The sequence below is a fragment of the Cydia fagiglandana genome, chromosome 3, assembly GCF_963556715.1.
Source record: "Cydia fagiglandana chromosome 3, ilCydFagi1.1, whole genome shotgun sequence".
In the NCBI taxonomy this organism is placed as follows: domain Eukaryota; kingdom Metazoa; phylum Arthropoda; class Insecta; order Lepidoptera; family Tortricidae; genus Cydia; species Cydia fagiglandana.
In genome coordinates, this window is record NC_085934.1 from 19,201,017 (window position 1) to 19,221,114 (window position 20,098).

Genomic DNA, 20,098 nt, shown 5'->3' on the forward strand with positions numbered 1-20,098 from the left:
CACAGAAACATTAACTTGGGATAACTTGTGGTGCGAACATATATCTTATGAGAAATACAGAGGAATACCAAATAAGCCTTAATACATACAGAGATTCTCTTTGTGTCTAAACGTTTGGTCTTCCGACGCTCATCTCTAGTGATATAATATGTACATCTAGTTACACGAACAGGTATAAGATCAACTTTGAATTATTAAAAGAGGAATTCAGCTCACCAGTCAACACGCAACATGAAGATTGGGTTTGAAAAGGAATTCATAAATCTTACCATAGAGAATAAATGATCGCAATTCCGTCCAAATTTAAAAACCTGAATTGATCAAAGTCTAAAGTAGTAAATACTACATACACACGTAACAGGTTAAAATAAGATTGACGTTAAGATTTTTGAGAAGGTTGTGTTGCATATTCAAATATCAACCTTATAACCGAGTAAATAAACGTGTGTTTGCATTGTCGGTGTTGACTAGTGCGCCTGGTGTACTACACCCGGACTACGCTACCCACGACGCCTCGACCGAAGCACCAACAGTACCAATACCCGCCGGTGGCCAAGCTGATTGCGTACAAAAATATCTCACTTTATACACCTACACACATATTAAAATATATTATCATTTACCGTATCTACGACTCACTGACCACCGCTTAACCTGCCCGTTATCAAAACCGAAACTTTACAGATTTTATTTAGTTTACTATTTTTTGTAAGCATGTTTATGTCAGTATGTTGTAAATTATAACATACAAGTTAATCGGCTGTCAGTGACTCGTATTTCTTTCTCAGCGAATTTATATACTCGTACGTTACATACATTTTCATTTCCAAATTGCAATGTAAAAGCCTTTACAGCCGTGTCTAACCTTCACGTATTTGATTGAAATTACTCTCATTGCGTACATCCGACATATCTTATTACATATAACTAAAAAGCTGCCTTTTTGTTTCTAAAACTAACCAAAATATTTTACTAAAGATACACAAACATCACCCAACATGTACGCTCCTTAATTGTATTTCCTTGATCAGGTATGATCATACAATAGCAAAAGGAAGTGTACATGTTGTACAACAACAACCTAAATTTTTACACAACCAGAACCCAGAGCCCGAACTATTTTACACAAACGGGCATCTGAGAGTAATTAATACATATAAACACAGGTAAACACGTCTGTATTCAGCAAGCTTAGCCGTACAAATATGAAGGAAGTATATAGATAGCTCTGTTAGAAAATAGGTTTTTATCGAGACGCTACTGAACTGTCATAGTATAATCCCAAAATATGCATCTTTGTGGTCCGAAACGTCATACTTCGTCTTACGATTCAACTGTCGGCCGAGTAGGATAAATATATAGTTTGATAAGGTCAATACATTCCTCTGGATTATCCCTACCCTTATTTTAGGGTCTCCCCACGCCTATCGATTCCGCGTCGATAGGTCTGGAGAGACCCGTAATCCACTGGGATTTTTCAACCGATGGTTGACGCGTAAGTGATTAAGCTTCCATCTTAGTTTTTACTTTACACACCTGAAGAATTTTAACAGTAGAAATAGAAGAGATATGAATATGATATAAAAAATAATGCAACGAGAAAATATGGGACTTGCAGTCTGCTTCTCTATTGTGTACATTGATTGACAATATTGTAGCCTGTATACATTTCCGCAGACCGTAAGCCCACCAGCAGTGACCACCGGTGCCCAGAGCTATTTTTTATCGATTACCCTATTTTCTGTGACAAAAATAGCTTCTCTCTATATCACCCCGCGACCTAACTAATTCACTGTAATTGATATCGAGCCAAAACATCGCCTACAAGCCGACTATTAAAAATGTGTCAGATTATGAGGACTATTATCAAAAAGTTTTATTACTTAAAATCAGTCTCATAAATAAACTAATCTGTTGAATCACAGACGCACAATGAATGGCGATAAATCGATGGAACGTGGCACTTTAAGGTAGTAATGTTAGTTGACAAGTGTGTACACGGTGCCTTAGCTTGAAAAGTTCACAAAATTAATTGGCAACATCTAAAGCTAAGCATTACTCATATCTGATGTGAGGCAACCCTAATTTATAATAAAGATTTGTACACAAACCATGTCAATATTAAAGTGTCCACGTTGAAATACTATAGCATGTCGATGGCGGAACGAAACTGCTTTATAAAATACCTAATTCCCACTAATAGCCATCACTACTGACACCGACGGGCCCAAATAAGTAGGCAACAGTTTCAGCTTACACTAACTTGGCCCTAGAGCTAATAAATTTTAACTAAAATGCCTCAGGCTTAGAGTGAATATCGAGGAGTTTTTAAACTAAATTGACAATAATATTGGTAATTATGAGGTTTAGGCGGAACATTAACAGTTTTTGACCAAGTTTTAACAGTTCAGGGTTTAAAAAATAATAATAATTAATTATAGTTAAGCTTCGCAACTTGTATCAATGACTTTAATATTCACTATAAATCTGAGGTTAAACCATACATCACGCAGCTTGTGCTTACATCCAAATAGTGGCAGTATAGCTTTAGAAAACACACTCAAAGTAGTCAATTGGCTACTTCACGAGAGCGTTCGAGTTTCGTATAGAGATTCTATATCGAGTGTGATTTTAGTCAATATTTTGTGAGAATCTTAGTCAACGCTTTTGTGGAAACGATTTACTAACACCCATTAGATATTTACGTCTAAGACATTTGACTCGTCGCAGCCAGAGACGGCGCAAGCGACACGGTCTTCCTAACAGTCCAGGAGATAGAAGGCACTAGGAGCTTGCACAGTATGCCACGTTTACTTCCTTGCACCGTCTCTCGCTCTAAATAAAAAGATGCGCTAAGTTATTACTGGTATTTTAAACAGATATTTATGAACTTAACGCATATATTTTATTTAGAACGCTTGCGTACCTTGACAGAAAGGTACTTCATATCCCTGTTACCTACACATAAACGATGTTAGCGGATCTATCATTTGGTTGGACAATTGATCTGCTAATAGCGAGTACGTACGGACTCCAGCTACAAGTAATAATTATAAGTTAAGATACGTTACACGTTTAGGGCTCATTCAGACGATGTGAGAACTCGCATGCGAGTTTCATACCATTGCGAGTTTTGATCGGTCGGTGGAATTGGACGTAACTAACAGTCTGCAATGTAACTAAAATTGCATGTGAGTTCTCACACCGTCTAAATTAGCCTTAAATCAGCCCTTATTCAAGATATTCACGAGCGCGTTTTTTCCTTAGAGTCAACAAATCGTAGTCTTCCCTCGTCATATGTAGCGTATCTTCCTCATTATACTATCGGTTTCTCAGGAGGGGGGCATCAGACATAATATTATCATAGCGTTTTCATTAATACGGTGGTCAACATAATGTGCGACGCCCCTGCATACCGGCGTGTAGGGGTGTGTGCGTGGCCTAGACGTAGGTGGGCGGCGCGGCGCCGCGCGCGGGGGCGGCGGGGGGCGCGGGGGGCGCGGGCGGCGCCGGCGGCGCGGGGGGCAGCACCCGCGCGCCCGGCACGTACTGCCCGATAAACGACCCGTCCTCCGTGAAGCGACCTGCACATACGACCACATTATACCTCCTATCCGAAAACCAAACTGACGACTGGCCGAGATAAAATTCTCGTTCACACTTGCATTATCGTCCCAGGAGTGAAAGAGATGGTAATATGATCTCGGTCGTCAGTTTTGGTTTGGTGGTAGTAGGTAACGCCTCGGCTCCGAAACGCTTAGCCGAGCATGCTCACTAGACTCTGAGGGCCTCCCGCGAACCAAGTTCGATGTTTTGCCTCCCTGTCACACTTACGTACTAAAATACAAGTGCGATAGAGAAGCAACACGTCGAACGGGATTCGCGGTAGGCCCTCTGACGCCAACTGCCGTGATTAAGACCAAATATATGGCAGTCGACGTCAACGCGGGTGCGCTTCATGACTCTCGGGTGAGAACGGACGATTGCTATAGTTTCTACCCGGTATAACACTTTCTTTCCTCAAGTTTTTATTTCCAAGTAGACCAACAGTCGTAGGTATACACATCATCATAGAAACATTAATCTGGTATCGCATTCATGGAATCATGCGACAATGCATGTAAAATAACGATTAATCAAACAAAATTATTCATTATAGTAAAATTATGCAGTTAAATAAAAAAAAAGAAATTAAAAGAAAATCAAAAGCAAACAAGTCTAATTTAGCATTATTCATACATACATCAAATGCGAAATATATTAAAGTAAAAAAAAATAACAAAAACATACCTCATAAATAACAAAAGAACTCTGGTGCTCGTGCGGGCAACAAAGAAGGAAATACATAAGGACGGAAAAGGACCTATCTAATCTAACACATAAATGCAATCAAAAAATATAAAACAAAGCAAACGTGTATAGGAAAATATAATTAACATAATATTTTCACTCCATCTCACTCAAATTAAACGTAATATCAATTTTTACAACCTAGCTTACAAATACCGTGTACTTGACACTATATAACCTAGCCTATATGTAGTGGAGATTCTGTGCAAAAAGCTTACAACTTAATACTTGCGGAATCGTGAAGCAGCCTTTATTAAAACTATTTCTAAAATAGTACAATAAAGACCCTGAACGCCCGGAGTATACCTAAACATTTAGTAAAAAATTCAAAAAAGGTACCTAAATAATATCGAACAGATAATATCACTGGAGATTCGGAGATTTTGGCGGGCTTTTCACTCAAGCGGACCAATCAGAGCGAAGATCGACGAGCGACGCCGATTGGTTGATCGGTACCGGACCGTTATAAATTCGAGATGTGATGATGGCACTACGTTTAAAACTAGCTGGAACGTAGCAAGGTGTGATGGTATCGCCCGAACCGTTTGGATAACGAATACGTTTACTAAAGTTCGTTTTTTTAGCATTAGAAAGAAGGTAAGCGATCTTGACGTCTTTTAATTGAAAAATGCTTTTTAAAAATCAGTAACTAATTACTTATGAAAGCAGGAGAATATAAATAATCGTATTAGATTCATAATTGTTAAATATGTGCCGTGACTTATTTTTAAAACGTGTTTTTCAATAAAAAGACACGTCAAGATTGTTTACCTTACCTTTCTAATGCCAAAAAACTAACTATAGTGCGGTTCGGGGGGTATTGTGGAGCAAGGTGTAGGTAAGGGGGAGGGGGGTGTTAGACGAGCGTAGCGAAGGCCTGGCTGGCGGAGTCGTGGCTGGAGGGGTGCGGGCGGCGCTTGCGGCCGTACTGCCCGATGAAAGACCCGTCCTCGTTCATGCCCGCTGCAAGCGGAGCCGGTCAGCACACGTCACAACAAGGCAAGCGGCGGGACATGTTCAGTAATAATAACGACTGCTTTGGCTCAGCGAGTCAACACATGTATCTAGTAGCCTCGTAATACCATAGAAAGTTTTCCAATTTTTAATTTGAACCTTGTTCTAAAAGTAAATTGGAATGAATTTAGTTTGTTTTAAAACGCAATGAAACAAAAGAAATGCTTCTTTATTGGTGTCATGAAAGGTTCAAATTAGATTGCAACGACTCACGAGGATAAGTATTTATTGATGTAAATATTATCTATTACTGAATATGTCTAGCCAAATAAAAAAACAACATGCTAATGGAAGACTATTGGAAGTTTATTGAAAATAAACCTTATGGAAACTCACAATACATTTTGTTACGAGACTTATAAGAAGCCACATTTTGATTCTAATTTCCAATAGCCTTTAAAAAAATATTAAAACAGTTTAAATTAAATTCATAACAAACATTAACATGCTAAAATAGTCAAGCTCAAAATAAAATCATTCTACAAAAGGACAGACAAGGTGTTCGGTCCATCAAGAGTGCATTGACACAACAAACTCAGCTTGAAACGATGATCAAGCGCAGTTACGTCGTAAGGTATATGTGCCAATCAAGCCCGTTTGATCGTCTGCACACACTTTATTTAGCTTTGATACGTCGTACTTTCATCATGAAAAGGATCGTTTAGCATTACAATGAAGTGGCAATTGATGGACCTTATCTCGTTGCAATAAGGTTGAAGTGTGATCAGTCATGTTTGTCGTTACTTACAGTAGTAGAGAATGAGTGTACTCACCAGTTTCTCCTTCGCCGTACTCGGCCATGGAGTCGGTGTCGCTCTCCGGGCCGGGCTTGTTGCCGCTGCTCATGGAGTGCCGTGACTTGTTGTCCAGTCTGCAAACATGCATGGCGTTAGTTAAACTCATAACAAATAGTGAGTAAGAGCATTTTCACATTGTCCGATCCGATTTCGGATGTCAGAAGGCAAGTAACTCGGGGGATGTAGGATCCTACATCCGATATCTGATTGGATAATGTGAAAATGCTCTAACACGACTAAACTAGGGAGTAATCCTATCCCTCCTTCTACACTCAGGTAGCTAATTATTTCTAAGCGGCTTTCGATTATCTGCCGCGAGAAAAACCTAAAATTTTTTTGGTCATGTAGTTCTGATTAGTATTACTCAAAAAAATAAATATCTTTAAAAGGTGGTAACAGAGGGAAGAACGTTCCCTGTGACAAATACATCAAATGGGTCCCGTTGCATTTTAACCGTTTTGCTAGTCTGATAAAGTCCCACTCCATCACCGGGCGTTTTGCATCTTCATGCCGATTGCAGAAGGTAGCCAACGATGCCATGATAAATACGAGGGATCATCGTAGTTGAAACAGTATCAGTTATTTTTATGACGTAGGAGGCAAAAGAGACAAATCGCCTGAAGGTTAGCGATTACAGTCGCCCATGGACACCGCAACACCAGAGGAGTTCTAATTGCGTTGCCGACCTTTGAGATGGAAGTTTCTTGAAGGTCGTATTGGTCCGGAAATACCGCAGGCGACAGTTCATTCCACAATTTAGCTGTGCGAGGCGAGGAAGTCTCTGGAGAAACGCACAGTTGAGAACTGCCAATCATCTAAGTATCAGTAAGTACTAGTATCAGTGGTAGTGGTACTGACGGGTGCGTGTACTCGTGGAAGCCGGTGTCGGGATGGTCGCGGCGGCCGGCGGCGAGCTCGCGGTCGTGCACGTCGTACTTCCCCCCGCGGTTGCGCCGCGCCACGCACACCAGCACCAGCACCAGCAGCAGAAACGCCAGCGCCAGCATCACGCCGATGAACCAGCCCGCCTGCGCCGACTTGTTGTCCAGCATTATGATCGGACCGTCTGCGAACAAACAATATATATATAGTCCTCCACATCGATTTCGATGACGGCGACCTCAGCAATCAAGGGCTTTTCCTCTTATGAGCTCTTATGTGGCTGGCCAGGCCAAACTTGCTCTTAAAAACTCTGTCACATTCAAGGCAGTAGAGTTGACCGGCTGTGTTGTACGTATACACGTAGGAGGGCTTAGGCCTTTCCTTGCGTAATTGGCGTTTTACGTCTAGTGTCGCGAGGCGGTAAAACAAGCGGCGAGTGAAACAATACAATGTTTCAGAATAAATAATAGTACTAGGTACAGAACTCACTCTATAACAAAACGCGTCTGTCACGATCAGCACAGATATGGCCGCTAGGTGGCGACAGCGCCACGCGCGGCTTATGGCAAACCCCAAAATTGGGGTCGAACGGATGTACTTTTAGCTACCTGTAGCAAAGCGACGAAATCGCGGAGTGAGCCACGCCTGACAATGTTTCACTTGGTCACGAATGTCATCACATCGTGTCTTGCGTGCTGGACATACGAGTATGTTGCTTTCCATAGAGGGGCCCACTGATTAATAGTCCGCCGGACGGTATCGGCCTGTCAGTTGTTCGGAACTGTCAAAATTTTGTACTAACTGACAGGCCGATACCGTCCAGCGGACTGTTATTTAATCAGAGGGCACCTTAAGAGAAGGTTTCTTATGCTTCATGTGCAATAAGGACCATTCCATCAAAATTTCTGTTGGAATTTCAGATGAAATTGTCATTTTTGCACTTGAAGCATAAGGACCCTTTTGCAGTGGAAAACCACATAGAGTCGCGACAACGCAAGACATGCTAAAAAGTCAAATGTAAAAGGCTGATTCTTAAAGTAGTTCTAGGCCAATCTGTAATATCACCGACAACGTACAAACTTTTTTAGGTACGATTTGATCATAGTACAGTCACCATTAGTGGTGTCGACCTGTTTGATCTCGCTGTCGGTGAAGTAGTCGCCGTCGTGGGTGGTGACCTTCACGTCGTATATCCTGTCGGGCTCCAGCCCCTTGAGGACCACGTGTCGATCGTAGTACACTCACCATTAGTGGTGTCGACCTGTTTGATCTCGCTGTCGGTGAAGTAGTCGCCGTCGTAGGCGGTGACCTTCAGAGCGCTCTTACAAGAAAAGTCGAAATAATGCAAAATTGATGATACTAGTCGACGAAATTCAGGACTTTGTGCTCATTATTAGAAACAATGAGTACTTGTTCCAGTAAAAGCGTCTTCTTATCTTTTTAAATATCGTTGTAAATATTAGAAAAAGGACTTATTAAATTAGTAATGAATTTTTTTCTGATGGTCGTTTCCGAAAAACCCCGTGAAGCACTGAACGGCAAGCTCTTATTTGGAAATGTTGAGAAGTTTACTCTGCTAAACCTGGCTATTTTGTATTACTAATACCCTGTTCTTTAGGCATATCAAACGATATTTTTCCTACATACCTTTGAGAAAGAGAAAATCAAAGTAAAACGAACTCAATTTTCTCTCCGAAACAAGTGTCAATTTCTACGAAAATCTACTTAATATCGAAGTCATTTTCATACTCAAGCAATCTGCAACGTTTGCTTATACTGTTGGTATACATTAGTGTTTATGAAATCCTACTATAATTTTTTGGCAATTTTTTGAAAACTACTCTATATTACCGATGACGCGCGCTCGCCAGCTCAGTGCCGCGGCAGAGCTTGTACAGGTAGGACGTGTGTCGGTCGGCTCCGCACATTTTCAACGGCGACGACGAGGTTTTTTATCATTGTGTGCGGCGGGCGCCGTGTAAAACGCTATACTGTGTGCGTGTAAACCGCAACGAGAGACTTTGATCCTAGCACTGTTTTTATAGTATTATAATTTATAATGGTACAGTTTCATAAACTACCGGACAGGATTAAAAATATTTGAAACGACCTGACATTCTATATATATTTATTTGACTCAAGATAGTACTCAGGGTCTGATGATGGAGCCGGAAGGTGGTCACCGGTACCAATCAACCATGCAACTAAACCACTTTGTGTTTAGGCTCGTTTTATTCGTCTCAACAAGATCTTTGACACAAGATAGTACTCAGGGTCTGATGATGCAGCCGGAAGGTGGTGACCGGTACCAATCAACCATGCAACTAAACCACTTCGTGTTTAGGCTCGTTTTATTCGTCTTAACTAGATCTTTGACACAAAATAGTACTCAGGGTCTGATGATGGACCAGGAAGGTGGTCACCGGTACCAATCAACCATGCAACTAAAACACTTCGTGTTTGGGCTCGTTTGATTCGGCTCAACAAGATCTTTGACTTAAGATAGTACTCAGGGTCTGATGATGGAGCCGGAAGGTGGTCACCAGTACCAATCAACCATGCAACTAAACCACTTCGTGTTTAGGCTCGTTTTATTCGTCTCAACAAGATCTTTGACACAAGATAGTACTCAGGGTCTGATGATGGAGCCGGAATGTGGTCACCGGTACTAATCAACCATGCAACTAAACCATTTCGTGTTTTGGCTCGTTTGATTCGTCTCAACAAGATCTTTGACACAAGATAGTACTCAGGGTCTGATGATGGAGCTGGAAGGTGGTCACCGGTACCAATCAACCATGCAACTAAACCACTTCGTGTTTAGGCTCGTTTTATTCGTCTCAACAAGATCTTTGACACAAGATAGTACTCAGGGTCTGATGATGGAGCTGGAGTGTGGCCTCAGGTACCAGTCTACCATGTAACTGAACCACTTCGTGTTTGGGCTCGTTTGATTCGTCGCAACAAGATCTTTGACACAAGATACTACTCAGGGTCTGATGATGGAGCTCGAAGGTGGCGATGGGTACCAGTCTATCACATAGCTGAACCACTTCGTGTTTGGGCTTCGTGTTTGGGCTTCGTGTTTGGTTTATCACCTAGTGTCAAAAATCTTATTGAGACGAATCAAACGAGCCTAAACACGAAGTGGTTTAGTTGCATGGTTGATTGGTACCGGTGACCACCTTCCAGCTCCATCATCAGACTCTGAGTATCACCTAGTGTCAAAGATCTTGTTGAGATTAATCAAACGAGCCTAAACATGAAGTGGTTTAGTTGCATGATTAATTGGTACCGGTGACCACCTTCCGGCTCCATCATCAGACTCTGAGTATCACCTAGTGTCAAAGATCTTGTTGAGACTAGTCAAACGAGCCTAAACATGAAGTGGTTTAGTTGCATGGTTGATTGGTACCGGTAACCAACTTCCAGCTCCATCATCAGACTCTGAGTATCGCCTAGTGTCAAAGATCTTGTTGAGATAAATAAAACGAGCCTAAACACGATGTGGTTTAGTTGTATGGTTGATTGGTAATGGTGACCACCTTCCAGCTCCATCATCAGACCCTGAGTACTGTCTTGTGTCATTGTGTCAAAGATTTTGTTCAGACGAATCAAACGAGCCCAAACACGAAATTGTTTAGTTACATGAGAGACTGGTACCCGTGGCCTCCTTCCAGCTCCATCATCAGACCCTGTGTATCTTCAGTGTCAAAGATCTTGTTGAGACGAATCAAACGAGCCCAAACACGAAGTGGTTTAGTTACATGATAGACTGGTACCCGTGGCCACCTTCCAGCTCCATCATCAGACCCTGTGTATCTTTAGTTTCTTGTAACTTGTTTCTTGTAAATAAGCGAGTACCTATAATTTCTTTCGAGTAATATACGTTCATAAGTACGAGTATGGGGCTATTCATAAATTACGTCGTTTCAAATGGGAGGAGGGGGGGGGGTCTGGACATCGGATGATGGTAGCATGACGTAGGAGGAAACAGAGTCATCCGAAGCATGATTTTTGGATGATTTGAGGGATGGGGGGGTCAAAAATAGATGACGTAATTTATGAACAGCCCCTATGTACATTTGCACTGCATTTAGTATTTTCGTACTTACCAAATAACAGTTTTAGGACTTTATAAGTTAAGTACAGTTAGTGTTGTTATGGTTGATTTCAATATGCTTCGCGAAGGATCAAGAATGTTTAATCCATCATTGTAGTGCGAGTGTGGTAGAAGGGATCGGAATACTGAGCTCGCACGGCCTGCCGCAGCGCGTAAAATACCTAAACTCGCTCAACCCCGAAATGTAATAGCACTCTTCACGTCGTATATCCTGTCGGGCTCCAGCCCCTTGAGGACCACGTGTCGATCGTAGTACACTCACCATTAGTGGTGTCGACCTGTTTGATCTCGCTGTCGGTGAAGTAGTCGCCGTCGTAGGCGGTGACCTTCACGTCGTATATCCTGTCGGGCTCCAGCCCCTTGAGGACCACGTGTCGATCGTAGTACACTCACCATTAGTGGTGTCGACCTGTTTGATCTCGCTGTCGGTGAAGTAGTCGCCGTCGTAGGCGGTGACCTTCACGTCGTATATCCTGTCGGGCTCCAGCCCCTTGAGGACCACGTGTCGATCGTAGTACACTCACCATTAGTGGTGTCGACCTGTTTGATCTCGCTGTCGGTGAAGTAGTCGCCGTCGTAGGCGGTGACCTTCACGTCGTATATCCTGTTCGGCTCCAGCCCCTTGAGGATGACGTAGTCGTCGTCCATCTCCATCGGCCACTGCTCCCACTGCGGGTGATCTTTCAATCTGTAGGAGGCCTGAAAAGGAATTATCGTTTTTATAATTTCGCAGTTCAATGTTTGGAGGCGGCAACCAGTTCTTTAATTGGGGTCGTAACTGGTTGTCAGTGTAATCTCTAGTTCGATGCGGAGTAAGATACTCATGACTGTTTTCGGCCATAGCGACCGGGTGCTCCGGGTGGGCATTTTTAATTTAGTATTTTAGGATGTTGAACTTTTTGGTGTGCCCTTAGGTGGGTCGCGTTCCCTATCTTCCTGCTAACTATTCTAGCGCATGTTGTGTGCCTTGGTACCTGGAAGTGCGTGCCGGGGTGTCCGTCGAGCGAGGGCAGCCAGCGCACTAGCACGTGCACGGCGGGCGAGCCGTCGGGCTGGGCGAGCTTGTCGGGCGGCGGCGGCACGACGTGCGCGGAGAAGGCGGGCGCGTCGGGCACGGCCAGCAGGTCGGCGCGCGTGGCCGCCTCCACGAAGTAGCCCTTGCCCTCGCCCGCCTTGGTCATGGCGCGCAGCTCGATGCGGTACTTGGTGTCGGGCTGCAGCCCCGCCAGCTTGGCGCGGTCGAACTTGCTGTCGATCACGTTCTTGCGCTCCACCCAAGGCTCCACCTGCGGCAATAGTATTTTATCTACACACATATCATAAACTGTCTATGATGCCTTCAAAATTCGTAAATAATGGCCCACATTACGATAAACTGTTTTGTTACAGCAAATTTCTTATCTATGAAAATGTGGTAATAGCTTCATTACTATATCAAAATCGATTTGGTAATGCATTTCAAATTTCGAACATATCTGAAAAAAAAAGCAATTTGATTTGACCCCTATTCTAATATCAGTTGAGATGACGTTTTATTCGAAATCAAATGACAATTGCATACAATATTGACAAATCTCGCATGTAAGTTGGTATCGGACGATATGATAATCGACCCCGACTCTAGTTTGTCTCTGAATTAAAAAAAACTACGGATGCGGGACGTGCGTGAAAAAAGTTTTCATTTGCCGCCATTTGACGTACAGTTTATCTTTTAATTAGTTTATAAGTAAAAAATAATTTGTTTTGTTGATTTTAAAGGAACTATAATAAAAGTTTCGTGTAAAATGTGCGATAAAGATATTTCGGAGACGCCATCTCATATTCGCGAGTTCCGCCACAGAGCAGAGTCGGCTGTAATATGAAGTTAGTGAATATATCATAGAAAGTTTATAATATGTGTGTAGATAAAGCAGTGTATGTAACTGTACATAATTAGGCATTAAAACACTCGTGTGATACTATTATGAAACTCATTTCATTCGTTTCATAAACCCACACTCGTATTTTAATGCCTTTTATTATGTAGCAGTCACATAAACTACTATTATACAATCGTGATATAATGGAGAGCTTTTCAGTCGACTACCGTGTTTGGGCAACGAAGTTTGCCGAGTATTGTATACAATACTTTATAGGTATTATAGGTAAACAAACCAAAAGTATACAGCTAAGATACGCGAGCAGGCGCGATACCTTCATACTCGTACGCGCCCCGGCCGCCGCGACCCAGCGGGTTGGTCCACGACACCTTCTCGTAACTCATGAGGCCCTGGTACTTTTGCTCCTTGGTGATGGGGTGACAAAACTTTTGTAATGTCGCACAGAAAAAACGCCGGTTTCACTCAAAATTTTAAACCCACCTGCGTGCCAACAGTCTTGGCGTAGTACACCTTGTAGCCAGTAAGCACGCCGTTCTCCTCCATGGGCTTATCCCAGGTCAGCAGCATGGCGGAGGAGCCGATGGGGTACGCGTTGAATGATCTGACTGGTCCAGGCTTGCCCTCGGGAGTGACGAAACTTTTGTAATATCACACAGGGAAAACGTCGGTTTTACCGAAAGCTTTAGACTCACCTGCGTGCCAACAGTCTTGGCGTAGTACACCTTGTAGCCAGTAAGCACGCCATTCTCCTCCATAGGCTTGTCCCAGGTCAGCAGCATGGCGGAGGAGCCGATGGGGTAGGCGTTGAAGGAGCGGACAGGTCCGGGCTTGCCCTCGGGGGTGACGAAGCTGAGCGTGTCGCTGGGGGGGCCGTTGTCGAAGCCGTTGTACACCATGATGCGGACGTTGTTCTTCTTGTGCGGCTTCAGGATGTTGATCATGACCTTGGTGGCGTCGGACTTGGCCTTCACCTTTCAATTATAAAAAACAGTTAAGAAATATTTTTTGATTCGTCAATTACTTTATAAATACCAATACCATGATAAGTTTTTTGACCTGATACCTAATCAGTTGATCACTGATCATCAGTCTCTATTTTTGTATGACTTGAACATTATATGTAGTTCTACTTTGTTTTTGATTTTTTAATTTAAATAAAAATATTAATGTAAATTTGCCTTAATAACGTTGTGTTGTAAAAATTACATTATTTATTATTTTCTATTTATTTATTTAGGAAGCAAACGAGTAGACTAATCGCCTGATGGGAAGCAATTACTGTCTCCCATGGACACCTGCACAACACAATATCCTATAAGATTTCTGTCTCAAAGGCCAGCGCGTAAGCGGATGAGAGTTGTGTCTTTATATGCAAATAAATGATCGAATATAAATATGTTACCTCGCGAACTTGGTCCTCCTCGCCATCGGTCCAGGTCTGTATGCGGTACCCGTTGAAGTGCCCTCGCACGGACTCGGGCGGCACGGGGTTCCAGCTGAGCAGCGCCTCGTTGCCGGAGATGACCTCGACGAGCGTGAAGTTGGTGGGCGCCAGCAGCGGCCGGTCCTCGCCCGACCACCCGATCACTTCAACGGGAGCCACGTTTGATGCTCCCTTCGAGTTCCACGCGACCACCTATGGAAAATACTATAGTTAATACAGGAATTATAATTACAAATCTTGTGACTTCTTCTTTTAAAAAATTACTCCCATCAAAATTATGACTTCCCCAATAACAAAAAACATACGTCCGGTATTAGGATTCCGTACCCAATAGGTAAAAACGGTACCCTATTACTAAAATTCCACTGTCTGTCCGTCGCCAGGCAGTATCTCATGAACCGTTATAGTTGAAATTTTCACAAATTATGTATTTCTGTTGCCTCTATGACAACAAATACTAGAAACAAAATAAAATTAATATTTAAATGAGACTCTCATACAACAAACGTGATTTTTATTGCAGTTTTTTTCGTAATGGTACGGAACCGTTCGTGCGCGAGTCCGACTCGCACTTGGCCGGTTCTATTACCTTGATCTTGTAGGGCACGAAGGTGGGCGTGTTGGGCACCAGCAGCTCGCTCTGGCGCCAGTCCTGCACGGTCTGGTTGGTCCAGCCCTCGCCCGTGTAGTTGCGCTTGAACGACACCTGGTTGTAGAAGCCGGGCCCGTTGTGCTCGATTTGGGGCATTTTAAATAAGTTATTACCTTGATCTTGTAGGGCACGAAGGTGGGCGTGTTGGGCACCAGCAGCTCGCTCTGGCGCCAGTCCTGCACGGTCTGGTCGGTCCAGCCCTCGCCCGTGTCGTTGCGCTTGAACGACACCTGGTAGTAGAAGCCGGGCCCGTTGTGCTCGATTTGGGGCATTTTCTGTGGGAAACAGTGTTTTGTTAAATAATGGACCATGCTTAGATGTAAATTAAACTCTTTAACTCCCAATGTTTAAAATTTACCAACCCAAACGAAAGTGACCGAAAGTTGAATTTTGTTTTTTCTTTACCGATTTGTATTGTGCCCGTAGGTCACAGGGGGGTCATTCCATAAGAAACGCTACCAAAGGGTTGAAAAATGAAAACTGGTTTAAGAAGTCAAAACTAACCTATTTCCATAGAAAACATACCGAACCTTCATGTCACAAAAAAAAACCGAAAAAAAATGTTTTTTTTATGGTAGCTCCTGTACAAAAAAAATATTTTTAATTTTTTTTTGCATTTAATCCTGTGATGTGGGGTGTCATTGGATAGATCTTTCAAAATGAATAGGTGTCACCATCAACAAGTTTTTGATTAAGTGAATATTTTCGGAAATATTCGCATCGAAAGAAAAATAATTATGATATCTTCGAGAAACAGTTTTTATTGTTAAGATAATGTATTTTAAAATAATTCACCATTTATTACTTATATTTTTAATCGAATTTATTAAAAAGACAATAATTTCAATAAAATGAGCCATAATTTCGTATAAATCTGTCTTAATTTCGTACTCGTAACACCCGAAACGAACCATGAGTAACACCCGAAACAGGTAATTTATTTTATTAAAATTAAATAAGAAGTGATACTAAGTGTTACTTCAGTGTTTCAGTAGACTATACTAACTATTATTACTTGACATAAATAAAACTGGAGCTTACTTGATAAAATTCGCTTAATTATGCATTTTGGTACTGATGGTCAGAAGGTATAGGCCAATTTGCGTAACGCCCGAAACAGCTACTTTTTAGTGATTCTCTCGTTATTTCTCTTATACTTTAATAATGTGCGTACAGGAAAGGAAAATATTATCAAAGTAGTAGATGAATCAATAGTTATAACCTCCTAGTTCCTGTTACAATATCGAATAAAACCTTATTTTATGAGTTCAAGTGTAACACCCGAAACGGTGGAATGACCCAGGGGTTAATAATAGATGCCTTTTAATAGAAAAATAATTAGGTCTTAGCGAGCATTATTTGTTTTGTGGAATCGGCTCAAGCAGGTGAGCCATAAACACAGTTGTCTTTGAATGTGTCTCGCTATATTTTTTAGGGTTCCGTACCCAAAGGGTAAAACGGGACCCTATTACTAAGACTTCGCTGTCCGTCCGTCCGTCCGTCCGTCCGTCTGTCCGTCCGTCCGTCCGTCTGTCACCAGGCTGTATCTCACGAACCGTGATAGCTAGACAGTTGAAATTTTCACAGATGATGTATTTCTGTTGCCGGTATAACAACAAATACTAAAAACAGAAAAAAATAAAGATTTAAATGGGGCTCCCATACAACAAACGTGATTTTTGACCAAAGTTAAGCAACGTCGGGAGGGGTCAGTACTTGGATGGGTGACCGTTTTCTTTTTGCTTTTTTTTGTTTTTTTTTTTGCATTATGGTACGGAACCCTTCGTGCGCGAGTCCGACTCGCACTTGCCCGATTTTTTGCATACGGACGAGATCCAAGCCTTTATAAGTCGTTCAATGCGTTCCGTTCAGCCATCGCTCGCTTTTATCAAAACAATCGGTGCCTGAGCAGAAGCGAAACGAACGATAAATGTCGTAGCTTTCTTTTGATTCGAAATTCGACAAAACAGTTTCTAAAAATCTCAACAAACAAATAAAAACTCCACTCACCGACCAAAATATGACCATATTGTTAGGCGCTCGACCACGGCCCTCGACCTTATCAGGGTTCTTGTACGGCACGTCGGGCTGCGTGGTGCACACCTCCGAATGCCCGGACGGCGCCGAAGGGCCGATCTTGTTGTGCGCGACCACTCGGAACGTGTAGTTGGCCCAGGGGGTCAGCTCCACCGTCCAGGAGGTCTCTATAGCGGGCACGTTGTCGTTGGCCGAGTCCCAGGTGTCGGGCGTGAAGGTGGTGTTATACTGGATGGAGTAGCGCAGGATGGGCGCGCGGTTGTCGCCTTTGGGCTCCCAGTGTAGGTTGGCCACTTTCTCGCGGCACTCGACGCCGACCAGCACGGGGGGGTTGGGTCGATCTGACGAAGTAACGTTTCTGAGTTAGTTTTGTGTTATTTTTCTAGTATTTTCACCTCTTCCTGAAACATTAGCTTAATCGTTCGTACTAGAGTTAAAGCAAGAAAAGTCTGCAGCGATTTTGATATCATACGCATTGCAAGTGTTATTTATACGTGATCATTTCATAAAAGTTTGAGGTTTAAAATAACATTTGCACTGCGTGTGTCGCACTGTCTCCTGTCAAAATCGTTGTAGACTTTTCTTGGTCTAACTCTAACTCTTTAACAGCCACGCGTGTCGTATGTGGCACGTCATCGTGAACCTTGTCGGAATGCACGAAGGTTGATATTAGACTGTAGCCGCGCGCCTCAGTTGACGCTTTTGGCGGTCAAAAGGTTAAACTCACGTTGTTGAAACTACAAAAACATGAGTTTAAAAAGATGATTTTATTGGAATCTGTATAAGTATGAGCTCAAGTCCTTGATATAATAACATAAATGAAATAGTCGTTAGTCATTTTGTGACGTACCTTGTACTATAAGCGTGGCCTCGGCGCGGGCCTCGTCGATGGGAGTCTTGACGACGCACTGGTACGGGCCCGAGTCCAGCTCGATGGTCTCGGAGATGAGCAGCGAATAGTCGTTAGTCATCTTGTGACGTACCTTGTACTATAAGTGTGGCCTCAGCGCGGGCCTCGTCGATGGGAGTCTTGACGACGCACTGGTACGGGCCCGAGTCTAGCTCGATGGTCTCGGAGATGAGCAGCGAATAGTCGTTAGTCATCTTGTGACGTACCTTGTACTATAAGCGTGGCCTCAGCGCGGGCCTCGTCGATGGGAGTCTTGACGACGCACTGGTACGGGCCCGAGTCTAGCTCGATGGTCTCGGAGATGAGCAGCGAATAGTCGTTAGTCATCTTGTGACGTACCTTGTACTATAAGCGTGGCCTCAGCGCGGGCCTCGTCGATGGGAGTCTTGACGACGCACTGGTACGGGCCCGAGTCTAGCTCGATGGTCTCGGAGATGAGCAGCGAATAGTCGTTAGTCATCTTGTGACGTACCTTGTACTATAAGCGTGGCCTCAGCGCGGGCCTCGTCGATGGGAGTCTTGACGACGCACTGGTACGGGCCCGAGTCTAGCTCGATGGTCTCGGAGATGAGCAGCGAATAGTCGTTAGTCATCTTGTGACGTACCTTGTACTATAAGCGTGGCCTCAGCGCGGGCCTCGTCGATGGGAGTCTTGACGACGCACTGGTACGGGCCCGAGTCCAGCTCGATGGTGTCGGAGATGAGCAGCGAATAGTCGTTAGTCATCTTGAAGCGCGGTTGGCCTTCGAAGTCGATGGTTTGACCCTTGGATAACACAAAAGATAAATGAATATACAACATTTTACATTAATACCGTAATTTGTGTCGAATACCTTAATCAAATACTAGTTAACAAAGCTTAGAATAAATTTACGCTTGTTTAAAAATTAAAATAGTTAACAAAGCGTCAAAATAAAAAAAAATTTATTCAAATACGCCTTTCGAACGTTACTTGTGAACAATTTAGTACATCAACATGTACATTGTATCTTGCGTGAGACAATAATCGGTCGTTAGTTACTTTTTCGCCGCTTATCGACGTCTGTGAAAACTGGCGTGTATCCGCACAGGACCGAGTAAAATGGCGTGATCTTGTGTTGGGAGGCCAAAAGTCATTTTGGGTTATTGCTCCAAACTAGTAAGTAGTAACTAAGTAAGTATCGGATGATCAATTTTGGCTTTCCATCACAGAAGGGTGCTTATGCTTCAAATGCAATAAGGTCCTTTTTATCTGACATTCCAGTAGAAAATCCGATAGAAAGGTTTTTATTGCACATAAAGCATAAGGACCCTTCTCTGAAGGAACCCCACAATTATGAAAGGTTGTTAGTACCTTGAACTCCCAGGTGACATCGGTGTGTAGGTCGGGGTCCGTGTCGGGCGTGCAGCGGAACGTGGCCTGCGAGCCGGCCGCCACCTCGTAGTCTTCAGGTTCGTTCTTGATGGTGGACCGCTCTGAATAAAAAAAAATCATGTGTCAAAACACCGTGCGAATGATGCAGCTGATGAGCCTGTAGACTAGGGCATAGACACACTTTTTTTAGTGATGCGCACTAAAGTAGCTAAGCACGAGGAATTTAGGACATTGACCCCTCTGTTCCTACTTCTATCGCACGCGCATGAATACGTTGCTGTCCCGCTCGCAGTGTCATTGACCGCCGACATCATCGGCGGGACAGCAATATAATTATGCACCTGCAATAGAGATAGGAACAAGCGAGTAAATGTACGTAATTCTTCGTGGTTAGCGTCCTTACTTTAGTCGCTCAGGATCAAACTCAATTGTTCGGCGAGTCTGCCAAACTGTATCTCTGTAAGACCAGAGACAATCACGAAAGTGGGCAGAAACGTCTGTTTATTGTCGTTTAGGGCCGGTAGCGCTACGCACAATTGACTAACGTTAAATATCCCTTAGTTAACACTTATAAGTGCCTCTCCTCAGAGAAACTGCGCTGCGTACCAGGGTTATGTGTCATCAATACTTTCTTAAGGCCTCATACTGTGGGGCA

At 43.2% G+C, this 20,098-nt stretch overlaps 1 protein-coding gene across 1 annotated transcript in view; it reads right to left on the reverse strand.

Annotated features, from left to right (window-relative positions):
- Positions 1-3,441: 3,441 nt before the first annotated feature.
- Positions 3,442-20,098, reverse strand: part of LOC134680303 (neuroglian) — a 49,197-nt gene continuing 32,540 nt past the window's right edge. Inside the window, exons 9-20 of the mRNA XM_063539412.1 lie at positions 19,423-19,544; positions 18,695-18,854; positions 17,153-17,520; positions 15,256-15,417; positions 14,449-14,682; positions 13,739-14,017; positions 12,141-12,452; positions 11,691-11,865; positions 7,020-7,227; positions 6,138-6,235; positions 5,254-5,313; positions 3,442-3,587 (exon numbers count right to left, since the gene is read on the reverse strand). Of these exons, the coding sequence (XP_063395482.1) occupies positions 3,442-3,587; positions 5,254-5,313; positions 6,138-6,235; positions 7,020-7,227; positions 11,691-11,865; positions 12,141-12,452; positions 13,739-14,017; positions 14,449-14,682; positions 15,256-15,417; positions 17,153-17,520; positions 18,695-18,854; positions 19,423-19,544 (2,324 nt within the window). The remainder of the gene's footprint in view (positions 3,588-5,253; positions 5,314-6,137; positions 6,236-7,019; positions 7,228-11,690; positions 11,866-12,140; positions 12,453-13,738; positions 14,018-14,448; positions 14,683-15,255; positions 15,418-17,152; positions 17,521-18,694; positions 18,855-19,422; positions 19,545-20,098) is intronic.